General features: G+C 41.6%; 1 protein-coding gene across 1 annotated transcript in view; it reads right to left on the bottom strand.

Annotated features, from left to right (window-relative positions):
• Window positions 1–9075: 9075 nt before the first annotated feature.
• LOC110488955 (GPI ethanolamine phosphate transferase 2) overlaps window positions 9076–22166 on the bottom strand; it is a 119558-nt gene continuing 106467 nt past the window's right edge. Inside the window, exons 13-14 of the mRNA XM_021561447.2 lie at window positions 21419–21579; window positions 9076–11608 (exon numbers count right to left, since the gene is read on the bottom strand). Coding sequence (XP_021417122.2) covers window positions 11395–11608; window positions 21419–21579 — 375 coding nt within the window. The 3' untranslated portion in view covers window positions 9076–11394. The remainder of the gene's footprint in view (window positions 11609–21418; window positions 21580–22166) is intronic.

The raw sequence follows: 22166 nt of genomic DNA, 5'->3' as shown, positions 1-22166 counted from the left end.
AGCTGGATCTCACCAGGGTTGCACAGGCTAATTCCATCGGCCGCGATAGCAATTGGAGAGGCTGCTGCAGCACCTTTACAAACGATCCCTGTATCGCTGATGGTGGTTCTAAATCATGAGCTAGTCATGATGTGTAGACTGCACTGGTGTCTGACACCGCCAACATTGGAAGATACTCGAGGGTGTCCTAAAATGGACACTTTAATTGTTCTGCCCTTACTCCTTCATAGCGGCCATGAGAAGTATAACCTGTTATCTCACTACAGTACGATTCATATGTTGCAAGTGCCATGCATCTTTCATGGAACTACAACCTGTACTGACATCATCCTCCACTTGGGCCCTTCATTCCAAAACTGACTGTGTTATCTGATCATTAGATTACACATCACACACCACCTGCTCGGTCCGTTATCTCAACAGACCTGGGGTTGCAGAAAGTCAGAGAATAAGTCGGTGTCTTGATTAAAGTTCAACGAAGGAAAGGAGTTTGTTCAGAATGTTTATACAGGGAGTTAGCTTTGAATATACAGTAGCAGTCAAATGTTTTTACACACCTACTCATTCAAGGGTTTTTCTTTATTTGTACTATTTTCTACATTGTAGAATAATAGTGAAGACATCAATACTATGAATGAATACATATGGAATCATGTAGTAACCAAAAAAGTGTTAAACAAATCTAAATATATTTTATATTTGAGATTCTTCAAAGTAGCCACCATTTGCCTTGACGATAGCTTTGACCACTTTTGGCATTCTCTCAACCAGCTTCACCTGGACTGCTTTTCCAACAGTCTTGAAGGAGATCCCACATATGCTGAGCACTTGTTGGCTGCGGTCCAACTCATACGAAACCATATCAATTGGGTTGAGGTCGGGTGATTGTGGAGGCCAGGTCATCTGATCCAGCACTCCATCACTCTAAGTATTGGTCAAATAGCCCTTACACAGCCTGGAGATGTGTTTTGGATCATTGTCCTGTTGAAAAACAAATGATAGTCCCACTAAGCACAAACCAGATGGGATGGCATAGCGCCTCAGAATGCTGTGGTAGCCATGCTGGTTAAGTGTGCCTTGAATCCTAATGAAATCACTGACAGTGTCACCAGCAAAGCACCATCACATCTCCTCCTCCATGCTTCATGGTGGGAACCACACATGCGGAGATCAGCTGTTCACCTACTCTGCGTCTCACAAAGACATGGTGGTTGGAACCAAAAATCTAAAATTTGGATTCATAAGAACAAAGGACAGATTTCCACCGGTCTAATGTCCATTGCTCGTGTTTCTTGGCCCAAGCAAGTCTCTTCTTCTTATTGGTGTCCTTTAGTAGTGGTTTCTTTGCATCAGTTCGACCATGAAGGCCTGATTCACGCAGTCTCCTCTGAACAATGTTAATGTTAATGTTAATATTGAGATGTGTCTGTTACTTGAACTCTGTGAAGCATTTGTTTGGGCTGCAATTTCTGAGGCTGCTAACTCTAATGAACTTATCCTCTGCAGCAGAGCTAACTCTGGGTCTTGCTTTCCTGTGGCAGTCCTCATGAGAGCCAGTTTCATCGTAGCGCTTGATGGTTTTTGCAACTTCACCTGATGAAGAAACTTTAAAAGTTCTTGAAATGTTCCATATTGACTGACCTTCATGTCTTAAAGTAATGATGGACTGTTGTTTCTCTTTGCTTATTTGAGCTGTTCTTGCCATAATATCGACTTGGTCTTTTACCAAATAGGGTTATTTTCAGTATACCATCCCTACCTCGGCCCAACACAACTGATTGGCTCAAACGCATTAAGGAAATAAATTCCACAAATTAACTTTCAACAAGGAACACCTGTTATTTGAAATGCATTCCAGGTGATTACCTCATGAAGCTAGTTGAGAGAATGCCAAGAGCGTGCAAAGCTGTCATCAAGGCAAAGGGTGGCTACTTCAAAGAATCTCAAATATAACATATATTTTGATTTGTTTAACAGTTATTTGGTTACTACATGATTCCATATGAGATACTTCATAGGTTTTATGTCTTCACTATTATTCTACAATGTAGAAAAGAGTCAAACAAAAAAGAAAACCCCTGGAATGAGGTGTGTCCAAACTTTTGTCTGGTACTGTAGGTTTACCCTCATGACATGGCAAGCTTAACCTAGTTTGGATTTCAAGGCTCTGGCAAGTTAGCTATCAGTAGAACACAGAAAGTAGACATTTCAAGTCCACATTTCTTTTACCATTTACACCGTCCTTTGTATTTCTTCGGACAGTGAAGCTAAAACGTTTCATTTGGATCTATACACCAGCATTTTGGATTTGAGATCATGTTTCATATTCGGCAACTTTACAAAATGTCACGAATGTCATGAATATCGTACTCCCCCCAAAATGCTAACCTCCACTGTTATTGGTAATGCTGAGAGGTTAGCATGTTTTGAGGGGCATGATCTTTGTGCCTCTAACATACTCTCTTAACATTTTTCACAATTCAGTCATAGTTACCCGTAATCATGGTAGCATCCACATTAATGTAGAACTGTTTAGAAACATATTCTATTCGGATTTACAATAAAAGTGACTCCAAAATGACACAATACATAACTCACCATTCAGTTCCTATTGGGAAAAAACCGAAACACAACCAAAACAAACTGTAAATGCATACACGTTTGCAGAGTCACAAGCTAAATGTAGTCATTGCGTGCTAGGAATATGGGACTAAATACTAAACCTTTGACTACTTTCATACACTGTAAGTGAATTTGTCCCAATACTTATGACACCTTGAAATGAGGGGGACTAGATGCATCAAGTGCTTTAATTTAATATTTCTAACTGGTAAAACAGATATGTATGAAAATACCCTCAAATAAAAGGTGGCATTCTGTACTGTCGCCTCAAAACATTTTTATTTCAAATCCAAAATTAAACGTTTTAGCGTCACTGTTCAAATAAATATGGAGTAGTGTGTGTTCTCTGTGATATGGACTTCTCTCAGGATCCTCTTCGGAGCATTACAATGTCAATAGCCTACATTCTCATGTGTGTTCAATTCAATTCACACCATCATGCTCCTATTTGTTGAATATTCATAGGACAACGTGCTTCAATAGAAAGTGTTAGGTGAAACCCTCAGAGGTGTAAATGACTTTATCCCATGTGACTAGTTCCAGTGGTGTGGCTAATCAAAAAATTTGACATGAACCAGAAACCTACAAATACAGTGAATCACAAATTAAACAATTAAAATAAAATATTTTTTCCATCATAAATTAAAAAATGTAATAACAATATCGACAACCTTTTAGTGTCTGGACGATTGAACTGATAATCAGCATGGACCTTTCAGGGAATCTAGCTTATAGGCTTAATACCAGGGTTAAAAAAAAAATCTGTCATTCTCCATATGCTGAAATTAGTGTCTTTTTGAATAATAAAAAAACAGGTGTGTAAGCATGAATGAGTGAGTCAGCAAGGCTAAATGAGCCAGCAAGCAATATTCTCCTGCATTGGCTAAATGACAAGATTGGGCTGTGAATTGTTGGCTGTATGAATGTAATATCTTTAATACATTGGCTGAAAATCTTTGTGGTAGTGTACAAAAACTCACACTCCATTCGCCAATTACTTGAAAATGTGTTTAGTCATTTGGAAATATTAGATCTAAAAAGCCTGATTCATAGACTCTCTGATGCCAGAGTAAACAAGGCCTGAAAGACTTCAGGGCTGTGGACATCCAAGCACTGCATTGAGGCAGAAATCTAAACCAGTCCTCTTCCTCCCTTTCTCTCTAGCCCCCCCTTCTTTCTCCATCCCCCTATCTCAATTAAGATGCAGACAGGAGCAAACCTCATCGGTGAGAGCGAGGGAAAGAGACAGAAAATAAACCTTAGGTAACGTGTAATCCCTCAGGCCTTTTGTCCTGCATATTCATGACTTGTTCTGTACCCATCTCATTTTTCTTAGTTTCATACTTTTTTTCTTCCTCAAACTTTTTTTTCAGGCATGGAAAAAAGGACAGGTAGGGAATGTTTACTGAACTTCTGAAGGACACTCTTGAGGGAGATATGGCACACCTGAGGGTTCCCATTATCAGCGTTGCAGAAATGTGTGAACTATTAGAAAGAAATGGGATGACCGCTGCTGTATTGCTTTCACTCTCGAAGGGAAATATGTCCAGTATTTTGCTCTGCCTGTTGTGTGGGAGGGTTGAAGGGGGATTGTTCTCGGTCTCAAGTGGGAGGTGTTGAACCACCATAGAAGACAGGAGAAGAAGGCGGCTCAGTGTTAATGTCATCAGTTTAACTTCATTGCCAGCTTTAACTCAAATCACACCTCTCTGGGCTTAGTCTTTTGGGCAGTGCACCACCCTAAATTTCGGCCCAGTTATGCTATGATTCCTTTGCCATAAACACAAACTCAATGAAACATTCACTTGGCTGTACAAGCCACAATTAAATTAGCCACACACTCTCGGGAATGTTGCTTTTCAGTCCAACTGTTGCTTAACATCATGGTCTGACCTGTGTTCATCTTTGTCAAAGTGATTTCAGAAGACCAATATTCTGATTTGGTCATAAGTGGTTTCAGAAGAGCTCTACTCTGATATGGTCATAAAGTGGAGCTCTATTCTGATTTGTTCATAAGCAGTTTCAGAAGAGCTCTACTCTGATATGGTCATAAAGTGGAGCTCTATTCTGATTTGTTCATAAGCAGTTTCAGAAGAGCTCTATTCTGATTTGTTCATAAGCAGTTTCAGAAGAGCTCTATTCTGATTTGGTCATAAGCAGTTTCAGAAGAGCTCTACTCTGATATGGTCATAAAGTGGAGCTCTATTCTGATTTGTTCATAAGCAGTTTCAGAAGAGCTCTATTCTGATTTGTTCATAAGCAGTTTCAGAAGAGCTCTATTCTGATTTGGTCATCAGCAGTTTCAGAAGAGCTCTATTCTGATTTGGTCATAAGCAGTTTCAGATAAGATCTATTCTGATTAGGTCATAAGCGGTTTCAGAAGAGCAATATTCTGATTCGGTCATAAGTGGCTTCAGAAGAGCAATATTCTGATTTGGTCGTAAAGTGGTTTCAGAAGAGCGATATTCTGATTTGGTCATAAAGTGGTTTCAGAAGAGCGATATTCTGATTTGGTCATAAAGTGGTTTCAGAAGAGCGATATTCTGATTTGGTCATAAAGTGGTTTCAGAAGAGCGATATTCTGATTTGGTCAGAAATTGGATTCAGAAGAGCTCTATTATGATTTGGTCATAAAGTGAGTTCAGAAGAGGTATATTCTGTATTATCTGTGTGTAGTCATATCAACCTACCATTGATCCACAAGTAGTTACACAAAAAACGACATGCTCAGGAATGGCAATCTATTTGAAGAGGGGTTAGGAGATATTTTTCTATAGCAAGATGGGAGTGACATGAAACATGAAGTGATACAGAACTAAACCTAAAAGGTAAAAAAAACTACCTATTATTTGAAAGGGATCATCCTCTCTCCTTCACCTCTTCTGCCCACATGGCTTGAAACAAAATAATGTAACACAATAGCAAAATGGAGAAATCTTTGTTATCCACATCAGAAAACAATCTCTGGAGCTGTTGTGTCATATTCTACCATGTACAGGTTTAGAATTCAAGAGTGTATTAGAACATTTAAGCAAATCTATTTCTCCCGCTCCCCATTTCTACCACACATCCACAGCCGAGGAGCTGAACTTTTACAACTTTTTTGTCTTCGCCAAGGTCGACAATGCAAACATTTCTCATCAAAATATTAGCATTCTCATTTTGAGATGAACGATTACTCTGGAAGATGAGCTTAGCCATGTGCAATAAGAACGGACGCAGGTACACAGTGTGCAGAGAAGGCTAGACGACACCACGGGTCGCTTATATTGAGTTGTTTAACTGTCGTTGTGCCCTGGGGAAATAGTTTTTTTTATTTAACCTTTATTTAACTAGGCAAGTCAGTTAAGAACAAACTCTTGTTTACAATGACGGCCTACCAAAAGGACTCCTGTGGGGACGGGGGCCTGGGATTAAAAATCTAAAATAAATACAATATAAATATAAGACAAAACACACATCGCAACAACAGAGACACAACGCTACATAAAGGCCTAAGACAACAACATAGCAAGGCAGCAACACATGACAACACAGCATGGTAGCAACACAACATAACAACAACAACATGATAGCAACACAACATGGGAGCAGCACAAAACATGGTACAAACATAATTGGGCACAGACAACAGCACAAAGGGCAGGAAGGTAGAGACAACAATACATCACACAAAGCAGGCACAACTGTCAGTAAGAGTGTCCATGATTGAGTCTTTGAATGAAGAGATTGAGATAAAACTGTCCAGTTTGAGTGTTTGTTGCAGCTAGTTCCAGTCGCTAGCTGCAGCGAACTGAAAAGAGGAGCGACCCAGGGATGTGTGTGCTTTGGGGACCTTTAACAGAATGTGACTGGCAGAACGGGTGTTGTATGTGCAGGATGAGGGCTGCAGTAGATATCTCAGATAGGAGGGTGTGAGGCCTTACAGGGGTTTATAAATAAGCATCAACCAGTGGGTCTTGCGACGGGTATACAGAGATGACCAGTTTACAGAGGAGTATAGAGAGCATTATGTGGGTAATAATAACATTTGAAAAATACATCTTCTGCAGTTCTTTGATCTTCCACAACTTATATCTGCAATAATGTCTGACAGTATCCAGATTACCATCAAACAGTTTTTACGAGATTAAAATCAGAACGTTTAAAAACTTCATGTAGAAATGAAGTCACAACTGTCACCAGAAAACAGCCAAATGGTTTCGAAAATGGTAAGTAAAAAATGTATTAATTAACAATAAAGGAAAATGTAATATATATATACATATATATATATTTATAATAATACAAATAAAAAAATAGATTCAAATGTATTTTACTAATTACGCACATTAATGGAATATTGTTAATTTTGATAACCTGACCAATTATGTGATGCTATGTCGTCCAGTGATAAAATGATGCGCCATAATGTAGAGGAAATTATCCTTGAATGTTCATCACTCCTCATTGAATTCCACTGTTAATGAGATCTCACGAGTACGTGTTGCCAGAGCTTCAGTATCAACTGTGCAAGTTGAAAAAGTAAATGTTTATAGTTCAATATTTAAAATTCTACATAATCTATACTTTATTATAATTTATAGTTTTATAATGTAATCTTTAACCTATTGAGGATGTTCTCTTAAACAGTGCAATTGATAAAAACATTTTTTTTATTGTTCACCTAACAGAAATAAGGGGAAAATGTTAGCACAAAGCTTCTTTGAAAACCTGTTGGGTGAGGGAGGATGAGTAAGCAGAGAATGCTGTAGTGGTCTTGGCTGTCTCAAAATGTTAGTAATTATCGCCTAAAATAGTCCCCGATTTTTCTTAAACTAGAAATTCTAAAATAGTCCCCCATTTCTCTTAAACTAGAAATTCTAAAATAGCCCCCCATTTTTCTTAAACTAGAAATTCTAAAATAGCCCCCCATTTTTCTTAAACTAGAAATTCTAAAATAGCCCCCCATTTTTCCCCAATCTAAAGAGATTCCACAACCAAGATGCATGACTGAATGGCAGATATTGTATCCACTACAGAATCAAGGCTGCATCTCTGTACATTTAGCCATAAATAAGACATACAGCAGCTTAGCCCATCACAGTGGTCACAGCTAACATAAGGAAAACACATTTGACCAAAAAAATAAGACAAAATAACTTAACTATTATATTAAGGTGAGTAAAACATACATAACAATCACATCTAATATCATATATTAAAAGTTGTGTGACATGCTGCAATCTGCAACTTCATATGCTTATTTACCAGACATGTTATTATTGGACATGGAGAGTCCTTTATAAGCATATGGATCTCTGTTCAAGTTCTTCAAGTTAACCAATCAGATTGTGTCAAATTAACTAACCGCTTTATACATTGGAATTGCATTCAGTATTCACAGGGACATTTTCCTTGGGGATATCTTCATGAAAGAAAACAACTTTAATTTAAGTAAGCAATTTATTAGTTCATTTTGTACTCTAATTTGATTAGCGTGTTAGGGCAAGGGCTCCCAATTGCCAATGATTAGATTTCACAGGTCTGGCAGAAGTAGGAAGACATCAAATTGTGGATTGGAGCACATTTTTAGATTAGAAATCAAATGAGCAATACAGAAATAGAAGTGAAATATGGCTTCAAACAAAAATGTATTTATAAAAATGAACCGCTTTTAGATATGGAAAATGTAACCCAAGAATTAAGCTTTGTCCCCACACAGCAGGTGAATCCAAATTATTTTAAGATTAACAACATTCACCAAGTGAATCAACTAGTAATGATCCACTGTATTCACAAAGCTTTCACTGCATTTCTATATATTCCCAGAGTAAAACATTTGACATAAACATACAGTTGAAGTCTTAAGGACAACAACGGCTTAAGGACAACAAAGTCAAGGTATTGGAGTGGCCATAACAAAGCCCTGACCTCAATCCTATAGAAAAGTTGCAGGCAGAACTGAAAAAGCGTGTGCGAGCAAGGAGGCCTACAAACCGGACTCAGTTACACCAGCTCTGTCAGGAGGAATGGGCCAAAATTCACCCAATTTATTGTGAGAAGCTTGTGGAAAGTTACACGAAACGTTTGACTCAAGTTAAAAAATGTAAAGGCAATGCTACCAAATACTATGAGTGTGTATGTAAACTTCTGACCCACTGGGAATGTGATGAAATAAATAAAAGCTGAAATAAATCACTCTCTCTACTATTATTCTGACATTTCACATTCTTAAAATAAAGTGGTGATCCTAACTGACCTAAGACAGGGATTTTTTAAAACTATTTTTACTGCATATATTAATTAATATATATATATATATATATATATATATATATATATATATATCTCTCTATACACACATATATATCTATACATACAATAATATATATATCCACACACACACACACACACACACACACACACACAACTAAAATAATGCATATTAATTTAGGGTATGAAATAGTTGAATAAAGTTTAAATAAAAATGTTTAATTAAAATAAACAGCTTACGACCTGTGTATCATATGGCAGGAAGTGGGAGGGAAGTATGGCTTGCTATCAGCTTGGAACACATCTACAGTGCATCATTTATATAACCTATATAATTGATATAAGTGTATGGAGGACTATTAGAAATATAATGCAACTGGGATAGAGCACTACAGAGCCGGTGGTCAATAGAAGAACTTACTACTCTACTGGGATAGAGCACTACAGAGCTGGGGGTCAATAGAAGAACTTACTACTCTACTGGGATAGAGCACTACAGAGCCGGTGGTCAATAGAAGAACTTACTACTCTACTGGGATAGAGCACTACAGAGCCGGTGGTCAATAGAAGAACTTACTACTCTACTGGGATAGAGCACTACAGAGCTGGGGGTCAATAGAAGAACTTACTACTCTACTGGGATAGAGCACTACAGAGCCGGTGGTCAATAGAAGAACTTACTACTCTACTGGGATAGAGCACTACAGAGCCGGTGGTCAATAGAAGAACTTACTACTCTACTGGGATAGAGCACTACAGAGCCGGTAGTCAATAGAAGAACTTACTACTCTACTGGGATAGAGCACTACAGAGCCGGTGGTCAATAGAAGAACTTACTACTCTACTGGGATAGAGCACTACAGAGCCGGGGGTCAATAGAAGAACTTACTACTCTACTGGGATAGAGCACTACAGAGCCGGGGGTCAATAGAAGAACTTACTACTCTACTGGGATAGAGCACTACAGAGTCGGTGGTCAATAGAAGAACTTACTACTCTACTGGGATAGAGCACTACAGAGCCGGTGGTCAATAGAAGAACTTACTACTCTACTGGGATAGAGCACTACAGAGCCGGTGGTCAATAGAAGAACTTACTACTCTACTGGGATAGAGCACTACAGAGCCGGGGGTCAATAGAAGAACTTACTACTCTACTGGGATAGAGCACTACAGAGCCGGGGGTCAATAGAAGAACTTACTACTCTACTGGGATAGAGCACTACAGAGCCGGTGGTCAATAGAAGAACTTACTACTCTACTGGGATAGAGCACTACAGAGCCGGTGGTCAATAGAAGAACTTACTACTCTACTGGGATAGAGCACTACAGAGCCGGTGGTCAATAGAAGAACTTACTACTCTACTGGGATAGAGCACTACAGAGCCGGGGGTCAATAGAAGAACTTACTACTCTACTGGGATAGAGCACTACAGAGCCGGTGGTCAATAGAAGAACTTACTACTCTACTGGGATAGAGCACTACAGAGCCGGTGGTCAATAGAAGGACTTACTACTCTACTGGGATAGAGCACTACAGAGCCGGTGGTCAATAGAAGAACTTACTACTCTACTGGGATAGAGCACTACAGAGCTGGGGGTCAATAGAAGAACATACTACTCTACTGGGATAGAGCACCACAGAGCTGGGGGTCAATAGAAGAACTTACTACTCTACTGGGATAGAGCACCACAGAGCCGGTGGTCAATAGAAGAACTTACTACTCTACTGGGATAGAGCACCACAGAGCCGGGGGTCAATAGAAGAACTTACTACTCTACTGGGATAGAGCACTACAGAGCTGGGGGTCAATAGAAGAACTTACTACTCTACTGGGATAGAGCACTACAGAGCCGGGGGTCAATAGAAGAACTTACTACTCTACAGAAACAAAACAAACAATAACACAACAAAAGGAAGGAATACAAATCCAATTTCAAGAGATTGTGCTTTGACACATTCAAATGAAATAATTTATAAAATTTACTCCATTACCCATTTTCAGCCCTGCTCAATAAATACCTGAACAGACTTCAGTAGAACCCACCACCTTAAAATATCTAAATCTTACTAAAAAAGTTGTGCTTTAGTCCATACAAGAGACAAAGTTCCATCTGAGAAAAGATATTGCGTACCAAAAGGTGAATTTGAACATTTTTGTATTAATTTAGCAGACACTCTTATCCAGAGCCACTTACAGGAGCAATTAGGGTTAAGTGCCTTGCTGAAGGGTACATCGACAGATTTTTCACCTAGTCTGCTCAGTGATTCAAACCAGCAACCTTTCGGTTACTGGCCCAACGCTCTTAAACATTAGGCTACCTGCCACCCAAGTGAATGCTGAAATCCTAGAAGTCCAGTGCAGTGGACAGTACATTCCCACCTTCTCCTTCAGAGTGTAGGAGTGGGGCATCCAGAATCAACTAGGACAGTATCAGGACCACCATTACCCATGAGTCTTTGCCCTTCTCCTTAACCCCTTCCTGAAAGTTGAGAGCCCTCTGAGCCGTGGGCTCCCTAGGGCCTGCGGCTCTGCTCCATGGTGGTGAAGAAGAGGCAAATTGCAGTGGTGAGCAGTGTGTGCATGGACTCATACAGCAGCTTGGGTGAGAAGACGCTCCAGATGAAGAGGTGGTAGCGCAGGGCCGTGACCAACACCACGTAGGCCGCCGCCGGCACGGACCGCAAAAGGGCCAAGCAGTAGCATCCATGGCCGACCGCCACTGAGCTCCTGGAGAGAGGAGGAGAAAAGGGAAAGATGGAGATGAGAGAGGGTGAAGAGAGATGATGGGAGAGAAGAGAGAGAGATTGATTATCTTTCAATCAGAAGAATGGAAAAACAGATATCACCAGCAGTCAAAACAACAAATGCCTAATGTACCTGACAAAACAAATGGCATTTGGCATGAGACATTGCAGGATTGAAGGTTTGCATGTCATAGGTCACGTTTTAAAGCACAGATTTGAGTACACCACGTGTACATTCAACCTCCACATCTAAAGTATTTGATATAAAACAAATGCTATTGAACCGAGGCCTGGACTCAGACAAATCCTAATGCATCTCTCTTAGCCTTGAGGCACATGCTTTCAATCAGCCTTTCAACCTGAGAACTTGTATCTCGTCTGTCTCAATGCTTACGGTTGCATTAGCCTGACATCGACTCCTTAGTACCCCTGAAAAGAGCCTGACCTCATTGTCTATTTAGATAGGGCTGATAGATGCCAGCACATGTAGAAAGTACAGGATATGACCTTCGACGGCAGCCTTTCAATTCAAATGAAAGGCAGAGATGGAGAACAAGTTGCACACTCTTCAAAGGGTTCCCCACAGTCTCTCATTTGAAACAATCAGAAATACAGAGAACTGTACAAGCTGTTTGCACGTTGTCCTTTTATACTCGCTCTCTTTCACATTTGATCTCTTTCACACACAAGTACACATGTGCACAAACACACATTCAATCGCAGCATCTGAAAGCTCCTCTGAGTCATTTCAATGCCTTTGTCGGTCTGAACAGAGCCACAGTTCATCCCATATTCAGACAGGGATATTGCAGCCAGGTGAACCCAAAACTCTGGAGGAGGAACAGCAGCCAGGTAATCTCAAAACTCTGGGGATGGAACTGCAGCCACGTAATCTCAAAACTCTGGAGGAGGAACTGCAGCCAGGTAATCTCAAAACTCTGGAGGAGGAACAGCAGCCACATAATCTCAAAACTCTGGAGGAGGAACTGCAGCCAGGTAATCTCAAAACTCTGGGGATGGAACTGCAGCCACGTAATCTCAAAACTCTGGAGGAGGAACTGCAGCCAGGTAATCTCAAAACTCTGGAGGAGGAACTGCAACCAGGTAATCTCAAAACTCTGGAGGAGGAACTGCAGCCAGGTAATCTCAAAACTCTGGGGGAGGAACTGCAGCCGGGTAATCTCAAAACTCTGGGGGAGGAACTGCAGCCAGGTAATCTCAAAACTCTGGGGATGGAACTGCAGTCAGGTAATCTCAAAACTCTGGGGATGGAACTGCAGCCAGGTAATCTCAAAACTCTGGGGGAGGAACTGTAGCCAGGTAATCTCAAAACTCTGGAGGAGGAACAGCAGCCACGTAATCTCAAAACTCTGGAGGAGGAACTGCAGCCAGGTAATCTCAAAACTCTGGAGGAGGAACTGCAACCAGGTCATCTCAAAACTCTGGAGGAGGAACTGCAGCCAGGTAATCTCAAAACTCTGGGGGAGGAACTGCAGCCAGGTAATCTCAAAACTCTGGGAGAGGAACTGCAGCCAGGTAATCTCAAAACTCTGGGGATGGAACTGCAGCCAGGTAATCTCAAAACTCTGGGGATGGAACTGCAGTCAGGTAATCTCAAAACTCTGGGGATGGAACTGCAGCCAGGTAATCTCAAAACTCTGGGGATGGAACTGCAGTCAGGTAATCTCAAAACTCTGGGGATGGAACTGCAGCCAGGTAATCTCAAAACTCTGGGGGAGGAACTGCAGCCAGTTAATCTCAAAACTCTGGGGATGGAACTGCAGCCAGGTAATCTCAAAACTCTGGGGATGGAACTGCAGCCAGGTAATCTCAAAACTCTGGGGATGGAACTGCAGCCAGGTAATCTCAAAACTCTGGGGATGGAACTGCAGCCAGGTAATCTCAAAGCTCTGGAGGAGGAACTGCAGCCAGGTAATCTCAAAACTCTGGAGGAGGAACAGCAGCCACGTAATCTCAAAACTCTGGAGGAGGAACTGCAGCCAGGTAATCTCAAAACTCTGGAGGAGGAACTGCAGCCAGGTAATCTCAAAACTCTGGAGGAGGAACTGCAGCCAGGTAATCTCAAAACTCTGGAGGAGGAACAGCAGCCACGTAATCTCAAAACTCTGGAGGAGGAACTGCAGCCAGGTAATCTCAAAACTCTGGGGATGGAACTGCAGCCAGGTAATCTCAAAACTCTGGGGATGGAACTGCAGCCAGGTAATCTCAAAACTCTGGGGGAGGAACTGCAGCCAGTTAATCTCAAAACTCTGGGGATGGAACTGCAGCCAGGTAATCTCAAAACTCTGGGGATGGAACTGCAGCCAGGTAATCTCAAAACTCTGGGGATGGAACTGCAGCCAGGTAATCTCAAAACTCTGGGGATGGAACTGCAGCCAGGTAATCTCAAAGCTCTGGAGGAGGAACTGCAGCCAGGTAATCTCAAAACTCTGGAGGAGGAACAGCAGCCACGTAATCTCAAAACTCTGGAGGAGGAACTGCAGCCAGGTAATCTCAAAACTCTGGAGGAGGAACTGCAGCCAGGTAATCTCAAAACTCTGGGGATGGAACTGCAGCCAGGTAATCTCAAAACTCTGGGGATGGAACTGCAGCCAGGTAATCTCAAAACTCTGGAGGAGGAACTGCAGCCAGGTAATCTCAAAACTCTGGGGATGGAACTGCAGCCAGGTAATCTCAAAACTCTGGGGATGGAACTGCAGCCAGGTAATCTCAAAACTCTGGGGGAGGAACTGCAGCCAGTTAATCTCAAAACTCTGGGGATGGAACTGCAGCCAGGTAATCTCAAAACTCTGGGGATGGAACTGCAGCCAGGTAATCTCAAAACTCTGGGGATGGAACTGCAGCCAGGTAATCTCAAAACTCTGGGGATGGAACTGCAGCCAGGTAATCTCAAAGCTCTGGAGGAGGAACTGCAGCCAGGTAATCTCAAAACTCTGGAGGAGGAACAGCAGCCACGTAATCTCAAAACTCTGGAGGAGGAACTGCAGCCAGGTAATCTCAAAACTCTGGAGGAGGAACTGCAGCCAGGTAATCTCAAAACTCTGGGGATGGAACTGCAGCCAGGTAATCTCAAAACTCTGGGGATGGAACTGCAGCCAGGTAATCTCAAAACTCTGGAGGAGGAACTGCAGCCAGGTAATCTCAAAACTCTGGAGGAGGAACAGCAGCCACGTAATCTCAAAACTCTGGAGGAGGAACTGCAGCCAGGTAATCTCAAAACTCTGGAGGAGGAACTGCAGCCAGGTAATCTCAAAACTCTGGGGATGGAACTGCAGCCAGGTAATCTCAAAACTCTGGGGATGGAACTGCAGCCAGGTAATCTCAAAACTCTGTGGGAGGAATTTCAAACCTGGGAAATTATCCCTCCCAAACAAATAAAGGCTAGCTGAGAGCTGCACTAAGGCAGTGGGTGGTAGTGTAATTTAGGGTAGGTGTTGAATCAAACACCTGTGGGTTTGTTTGTCTGCGTGTTCGCATAATCAGTGAGCGTCCCCACACAAGCCCCCATGTAGGTGCCAACAGAAATGACTGTACTTAGCGACACACACTGAATGTGTCCTTCTATATCACTCTCACAAACAGCTATCAATGCACATAGCACACACATTTTGGGCCAGAAGAAAAGTATTGAAACAAAGGTCCGGACCTGAAATGTATGATGTTTTATCGCAAATCTCTTTAGCTCACAAACCATAAAGTTTTTTATATCAACTAACATTCACATTTGTAGCATTTACTCTGATACAGCTAATCAATGGGGTTTAGAATCTAAACATGATCAAGCACTAAATACATTTTAAACTATGTCATCTGCATAGGTGTGGAAGCTGGCACAATATTCAAAGATGATTTTGCTTAGTGGGAGCCATGTATAAGAGAGAAGTGGACAAATAATAGATCCCTGTTGGACACTGGTAATACCTGTATATGAATTCTGCTCTGTATCAGATAATTCTACAGGAGAATATCAGGCCATCCGCCTATGAGCTGAAGCTCAGCTGGACAATGCAGCAAGACAATGATACCAAACACACAATCACGACTACATGAAAATGGCCAAAATCCAGACCTAATCCCAATTGAGATGTTGTGGTAGGATTTGAAACTAGCAATTGACGCTTGAAAACCCACAAATGTTGCTAAGTTAAAGTAGTTCCACATGGAAGAGTGGGCCAAAATTCCTCCACAGTGACACCTAAAGGTGGAACGAACAACCAGTTAATAAGTGTAAGGGGGCAATTACTTTTTCACACAAGGGCATTGGGTGTAGCATAACTGTTGCATAATAAATATGTAATTGTTGTATTTTGTTCATTCATGTTCCCTTTATCTAATATTAGGTTTTGGTTGAAGATCTGTTAACATTTAGTATAAAAAATATGCAAAAGTAGAGAAAATTTGAAAGGCAAATACTTTCTCACAGCACTGTATGTGTGGGTTACAGAGAGGAGGTAGTCATTCAAAAATCATGTTAAACATTATTATTGCACACAGAGCGAGTCCATGCAACTTATTATGTGACTAGTTAAGCACACTTTTACTCCTGAACTTATGGGTTGAATACTTATTGACTCATGACATTTCAGCTTTTCATTTTTTAATTAATTTGTAACCATTTGTAAAAACAGTCCACTTTGACATTATTGGGTATTATGTATAGGCCATTGACAAAATCTAAATGTAATCAATTTTAAATTCAGGCAAATTCAGGCTGTAACACAACAAAATGTGGAAAAAGTCAAGGGGTGTGAATATTTTCTGAAGGCACTTTTTTCTGTTACTCCTACACCAGAGGCGTATGACGCAAGTTACTGTATTAGGTGTAGTGTACTCTTCAGAGACTATACCCTCAAGGCATGTGTTGCTGTTCTGCTCAAGTGGCCTATGTAGCAGGTAGCATTGACTGCACTGGGAGTGTGTGTGCTCAGCTGTGGCTCCGGTCTGCCAAGACACACACAGCTGGTGTAGCAAACCACAACAATGTAATTATTACAATGATGTTGCGATGCAGAACAGGCCACATTACTCACCCATGGGGCCTGATTCAACAGATATGTAATTAATCAAGGGATCCAGATGAATCCAACTCATTTTATGCCTAATATCTACGTTTTAACGGAATGCACAGGTGTCATGAATAAAACTACAGATGATTACATAAAAGGTCTACATAACCAGTAGAAAGACATTTGTCTTGTCTTTGTTGTGGTGATCACGTCTCTCAGCTCTATACATCCCCATTCCTTTACAGCAGGAGAGACCTGTCCGGCATCTGGCGAATTAGGTGTCTGTTCATGTCCTGTCCTAGGCAAAGGTCTCTAGCTCCCTGATGAGGTAGTAATTGAAGGGCATTCCCCTCTTTGGAAATGAGTTCAGGCATTAGTCAAGCACCTTCACGCCTGTCCCACACCCACCCACTCTCCCTTTACTTCCTGTCCTCTTCTTGGGCTGGCTTTAGTATTGATCCAGTGCGCTCCCTCTATCATGACCCAGGGAGCAGGACTAAAAAGGGATGACTGCCTGTAAAGGAGTGTGGGATACAGGATGTGGGTCAAGGGATACCACCTATAGAGCTCTGGAGCGTTTGAGAATTGCCCCCTTTTGACACTCAAAAACACAGCCCTGGCAATGCGTTTGCACCACATGTATTTTCCCATTTCTGGGTGCAGTCTGCACAGATTTGACCAGGATATATGTTTGAACTGCAATAGCAAATGTTGGGAAAAGGGGTTATTGAATTCTCTTTGTTTGCTTTGACTACTTTGGAGCACTTTTATCCTGGTGAAAACATGGCCCTAGACAGATCCTATTTAACAGCAAAATAAAACTTTAGTTTTATCTTCCCCTGTGGTTTTAGGGTTTCCCGACAAGGGAGGTATTGATCAAAGCCCATTTCCAGTATTTGGTTCTGTAGTGTGGATGCTGATGGGGCATAGTGCATTATAAATGAGCTGCATTGTGTCAGACTACTTAAGAGGTTCATTTATCACGCAGACATCTCAAACTGCACTTTGTGAGTGGGGTCATTCTGGTGGAAAACTGCAGAGCTGGATGGTGGGGATGGAGGATGTGGACATGAATAATGAGAATTTACAAATCTCGGTCTGCTCGTATTATGTATGAGATACTCAGAGGGGATGGATTGTGTGAGGCACGTTTCCTCAGATGAATCAATTGGTTTATGACAGTGTTACAAATATGGGACTTTACTTGAACTGGCTTCCTGCAAGAGCATATGTAAGGGATAAAAAATGACAGGCTGTCGTAGGGGGTTTGATGAGGTCCCCGAGGCTGAACTTCACAGTTAACAAACCAACAAACTACCTGTCGTTAATATTATTGATTAAAATAAAGAAGAGGGCCGTCAACTGAGAAGGTGACCAGTCTCAACTTGGCCACAGTTACGATCTGACACAGACAACATCATCGTAGAACAAAAATTGTCAACATATCAGTGGCTCTTGTTAGCGGGGCACAACTGACTGTCCTTGACTTGACACCAGCACCACGGGTGGTCCTAAAAGCCACCCAGATATGCAAATGGTGACATTTCGTGACATAGCGGAACGCGACTCGGTGACATAGAAGCAGACTCCCAAGGGGCGAGACAGGGAGTAATGGGATTTGGAATGTTCTCCTGCATCCGCACTATGATGCTAAGTCAAAGAGGGGATGATGTGACAGACAATTCTACCAATTTCTCTGCTTTAATTAATGTGTGTGAATGCATGTACAGTACCAGTCAAAAGTTTGGACACACCTACTCATTCAAGGGTTTTTCTTTATTTTGACAATTTTTTTTACATTGTAGAATAATAGTGAAGTCATCAAAACTATGAAATAACACATATGGAATCATGTAGTAACCAAAAATGTGTCAAACAAATCTAAATATATTTTAGATTTTAGATTCTTCAAAGAAGTTACCCTTTGTCTTGATGACAGCTTTGCACACTCTTGGCATTCTCTCAACCAGCTTCATGAGGTAGTCACTTGGAATGCATTTCAAATAACAGGTTTTCCTTGTTAAAAGTTAATTTGTGGAATTTCTTTCCTTCTTAATGCGTTTGAGCTGATCCGTTGTGTTCTGACGAGGTAGGGGTGGTATACAGAACATAGCCCTATTTGGTAAAAGACCAAGTCCATACTATCGCAAGAACAGCTCAAATAAGCAAAGAGAAATGACAGTGCATCATTACTTTAAGACATGATGGTTAGTCACGAGCAATGGACATTAGCCTGGTGGAAATCTGTCCTTTGGTCTGATGAGTCAAAATTTGGGATTTTTGGTTCTAACCGCGGTGTCTTTGTGACACGCAGAGTAGGCGAACAGATGATCTCAATGTGTGTGGTTCCCACTGTGAAGCATGGAGCAGGCGGTGTGATGTTGTTGGGGTGCTTTGCTGGTGACACTGTCAGTGATTTATTTAGAATTCAAGGCACACTTAACCAGCATGGCTACCACAGCATTCTGAAGCAATACTCCATCCCATCTGGTTTGCGATTAGTGGAACTATACTTTGTTTTTCAACAGGATAATGACCCAAAACACACCTCCAGGCTATTTGACCAAGGAGAGGGATGGATCAGATGACCTGGCCTCCACAATCAACCGACCTCAACCCAATTGAGATGGTTTCGTATGAGTTGGACCGCAGTGGGAAGTCCTTCAAGGCTGCTGGAAAAGCATTCCTCATGAAGCTAGTTGAGAGAATGCCAAGAGTGAGCAAAGCTGTCATCAAGGCAAAGGGTGGCTATTTTAATTATTTGTTTAACACTTTTTTGGTTACTACATGATTCCATATGTTTTATTTTATAGTTTTGATGTCTTCACTATTATTCTACAATGTAGAAAAATAAAGAAAAACCCTTGAATAAGTAGGTGTGTCCAAACTTATGAGTGTAAGTATATGTGTGTTCACAATTCCCTTTTTCCCTCTCCAAGAGCAGGACTTCAAAGTGGTCGTTTTCATAAATTATTGAAACGCTGGCGTGCATTAGGAGAAGGGGTCCCCCTGTTGGACTAGGCTTTACGATCTGCTTCGGCTGCATTTCGGAGCTAGTTATCACTCAACCTAATTGGAATTAGATGCCAGTAACAAAGAAGCTTAGAGGCCTCTTTAAAGAAGAAAAAAAACACCCACCCACAAACAGCTTTTTGATATTAACCACATCCTCCACCCCTTCTTTTTTCCATTCCATAACTGTTAGCTTATAGTGCTGTGATTCATACTGTAATGTACATTCAAGACACGGGGTAGCAACACTTATCTCATGTATTAATAATCACGTTCTTTTATCTTATGCTCTTTGAATTGTGCTCTAGGTGGCTAACTTGTTGCCGGAATCAAATGAATTAATGAGACAATCAATTAGGGGTGCAAGCGTTAAAACGATGTACAAAGTGTTCCCGGATCAAGGCGATCTCTTGCATCTTTGATGATCACTTTTGCATTTCCAAATAACATCCAGGGGTAGCTTGCTGCGCTGCTGTTTTGAATCCAAAATAAATTGGCATGTGGCCAAGGCGTTGTCATCGCATTATGATCCAGTCCCAAAAATTACACACTGCAGTCTCATGCTAGACGGAAATAATATACTGTTCTCTGTTAGGTTACTGTGCTCTGTTGGGTTAATGTCCTTTTTTGTCTTTATGTATTATGGTACGGTAGTGCTCAAATCAGTTTCCATTCCAGTTCCGTAAATCAGTTGAAATTCCATTCATGAACAATTGAATAACTGGAAAGTTTCACCAGCCTCTTGTTTTAGGCCAAATCAATGTTGTGAGTACATGGACGCCCTCCCTGCACAATAAAAAAAAAATGTAATTCAACCTTTTTTAACTAGGCAAGTCAGTTAAGATCAAATTCTTATTTACAATGAGGGTCTAGGAACAGTGGGTTAACTGCCTTGTTCAGGGTCAGAACAACAGATTTTTACCTTGTCAGCTAGGGGATTCGATTTAGCAACCTTTCGATTACCGGTCCAACGCTCTAACCACTAGGCTACCTGTGAGTACATGGACATCCTCCCTGCACTAAATCATCATGTTGTGAGTACATGAACGTCCTCCCTGCACTAAATCATCATGTTGTGAGTACGTGGACGTCCTCCCTGCACTAAATCATCATGTTGTGAGTACGTGGACGTCCTCCCTGCACTAAATCATCATGTTGTGAGTACGTGGACGTCCTCCCTGCACTAAATCATCATGTTGTGAGTACGTGGACGTCCTTCCTGCACTAAATCATCATGTTGTGAGTACGTGGACGTCCTCCCTGCACTAAATCATCATGTTGTGAGTACATGGACGTCCCCCCTGCACTAAATCATCATGTTGTGAGTACATAGATGTCCTCCCTGCACTAAATCATCATGTTGTGAGTACATAGATGTCCTCCCTGCACTAAATCATCATGTTGTGAGTACGTGGACGTCCTCCCTGCACTAAATCATCATGTTGTGAGTACATGGACGTCCTCCCTGCACTAAATCATCATGTTGTGAGTACATGGACGTCCCCCCTGCACTAAATCATCATGTTGTGAGTACATAGATGTCCTCCCTGCACTAAATCATCTGTTTCAAGGCTTTCAATCTACCAAATCTTCTACTTCATCATTGGTCTGCTACAGTAAGACAAACAAGCTCAAAAGATAAACCCATGGTTAGCTGGTACCTGGGCTGTGTATGTTCGAATGAATTAACTTATGAATGTATCATCACTAATGACACTTACTGGTGTGAGGGGGCTGAGTCTACAGTAACTGACCTCTTCTCTGAGCTGAGGTAGCAAACCAGGTGCGCAGCCCAGAGCAGGGGCCCGGCATACGTGCTGAGGGCGGTGAGGAAGAAAGCCGGGGCCTCTATGTAGCTCTCCAGTCCCACGAAGCCCACCGAGATGTCAACCGTGGCAATGCTGTTGGAGTTCCCCTACAGACAAACAGCCAGCCAAACAGAAGATGACCATTTTATTAAGCTTCATTTTCACACCTAGCCTTAGCTTACTTAGCTAACGTAGTAGTTAAATCATGTAGCTTAGCTAGCTAAAGTAGCTAACATACAGTAGCTAGTGTAGCTAAATACATTAGCTAATGTGACTATTTAAGTTAACAAAATGTAGCTAAGTTGGGTAACGTAGCTAACTAAGTTAGCTAACTTCACTAACTACATCTGACTTAACATTGGGAAAAATGTATATATGAAGATTACGGAATACAGTCAATGTTAACTTTCGAAAGGAGTCAGAAGCTGATACTATTAAAATGTGTCGGTCTCCTGCATGCTCCTCCACTTCGCAGGTAGCTATTCAGAGCTTGTCACCTCACTGGCCTTGTAAGGGCTGCAGTGATGGTGTAAAAACTCCCCTCCACCTCGTCTCTCCTCCCCACTGTTTTTGGCCCAGTCTCTCATTCCCCTTTCCATTTCCTGACGAGGGCTCAGGTGTGATGGAAGAGCTTTCGCGATTGCCGCGGGAGCTGAATTAATTCACTGGCTGATGAGGGCCACTAGCTCCTCTC

The sequence above is a fragment of the Oncorhynchus mykiss genome, chromosome 14, assembly GCF_013265735.2.
Source record: "Oncorhynchus mykiss isolate Arlee chromosome 14, USDA_OmykA_1.1, whole genome shotgun sequence".
Taxonomy (NCBI): Eukaryota; Metazoa; Chordata; class Actinopteri; order Salmoniformes; family Salmonidae; genus Oncorhynchus; species Oncorhynchus mykiss.
Note: the sequence above shows the minus strand (reverse complement) of the source record. Positions and strands in the feature narration are given on the sequence as shown.